This window comes from Cynara cardunculus (assembly GCF_001531365.2).
Source record: "Cynara cardunculus var. scolymus isolate 2C chromosome LG 12, CcrdV1, whole genome shotgun sequence".
Taxonomy (NCBI): domain Eukaryota; kingdom Viridiplantae; phylum Streptophyta; class Magnoliopsida; order Asterales; family Asteraceae; genus Cynara; species Cynara cardunculus.
Genome location: NC_037539.1, coordinates 3,095,799 through 3,097,302, shown reverse-complemented (window position 1 = coordinate 3,097,302; position 1,504 = coordinate 3,095,799). Strand labels below are relative to the sequence as shown.

General features: G+C 39.9%; 1 protein-coding gene across 1 annotated transcript in view; it reads right to left on the bottom strand.

Annotated features, from left to right (window-relative positions):
• Nucleotides 1–1,387: 1,387 nt before the first annotated feature.
• Nucleotides 1,388–1,504, bottom strand: part of LOC112522751 (ATP synthase subunit beta, mitochondrial-like) — a 4,708-nt gene continuing 4,591 nt past the window's right edge. The window contains exon 6 of the mRNA XM_025132051.1: nt 1,388–1,501. Coding sequence (XP_024987819.1) covers nt 1,388–1,501 — 114 coding nt within the window. The remainder of the gene's footprint in view (nt 1,502–1,504) is intronic.

The following is a 1,504-nucleotide window of genomic DNA, read 5'->3' as shown; positions in this document are numbered from 1 at the left end:
TTGGTGCAAACAGTATCATTGCAAATCACGGTTTCTATTACAGAAAAATGAGTTCTGTAACTACCCTAGATTTTTCGGCCAAAAGAATCTCATTTCACAAACCAAATTCTAGGTCAAGCTTGGTGCAAACAGTATCATTGCAAATCACGGTTTCGGTTTAAAGATTCAAGCTATTGCACGAAATCCTAAAATTTCTTCCTACCCTCTTCTTCAAAGATTCAAGCTACACCCACCAAGAATATAGATTGGAAAGGGAAGTCTTATTACCTGCTCACGCGAGACGAAGAGGCGATTCGATGAGCACCGGTTCAAGCAGCGGTGAAAGCGACGAGAGCTGTGGGGAGTTGGACGAGACCGGCGAGAGCAGCGGGGAGAGCGACGAGAGCTGGGGAGATGGTGGAGACGGGCGACAGAATGGAAGGTTTGTGACGAGAAGTTCGTAGCAGCGTGGAGAAGAGGAGCCCGGATTGGATTTCAAAATCCAGCCCATTTACTATGGATTTCAAAATCCATTGTTTACGGGATTTTAAAATGTAGACGGGATTCCAAATCCAGCCCATTTAGCAAACCAAACAAGGGATGGAATGGATTTCAAATCCAAATCCCTCCAAATCCCTCAAACCAAACGCGCCATAAGTCTTATGTGTGAAGAAAAATAATAGATAAGGTGTTCTTTGCCCACCCCTTAATCAAATTTTGGAAAATGGCAGGCTAAATATATCCTATGCATTATTAAGTACATTTCTACCTACTAATTTCCTCTCAAATTATGTCAACATGAAACTTAACTTTTATGTTTTCAATATATGATTGTTCTTACACAAATAGAAATAGATGTCAAGATTGATGTTTTAATCTTACTGTTGTTTGGTTGATTTTCCATGAATGCATGTATAAAGTTGTCTGTGTGAATTAATTTGTTTGTATAGACCGGAAATTTTTTGTTGAAGGTTTTTTCATATACAGTCATGTATAACTGACTGAATAAGGTGAGTTCCATTAAGCTGCTAACAAAGAGGCCCTTACTCTTTATGATGAGCGCTTCCCATTAAGCACTTCAACAGCACAAAAAGCCACTTGGTGTCAAATTGACGCAAAAGGCATCCAAAAGTGCAGAAATTTAGCATCAGCAGAATAAATATACAATTTGAACGTCCATCCCCCTTATTATCTGACCATAAAACAAAAGGGAAGGTCCTTGTGTTGGGAGGTTAAACCTTGTGTCTCCACATCTCTATCACCAAAACAAAACTTAACAAAGCACTTGTCCACAAAAAATCAGGTTTCCAGAAATACAACTCCCGGTGCCAAACTCAACAAATTATTCATTTTCTTTTCCAAACTATAACAAGAAAGAGGGGTCGGAGTGAAAGAACGTTGGTGTTGTCTAAGCAGCAGAATCCTTGGCAATCTTCTCGGCCTTGGCAATGACCTCGTCAATTCCACCAACCATGTAGAATGATTGTTCTGATAAATCATCGTATTTCCCATCCAACACTCCCTG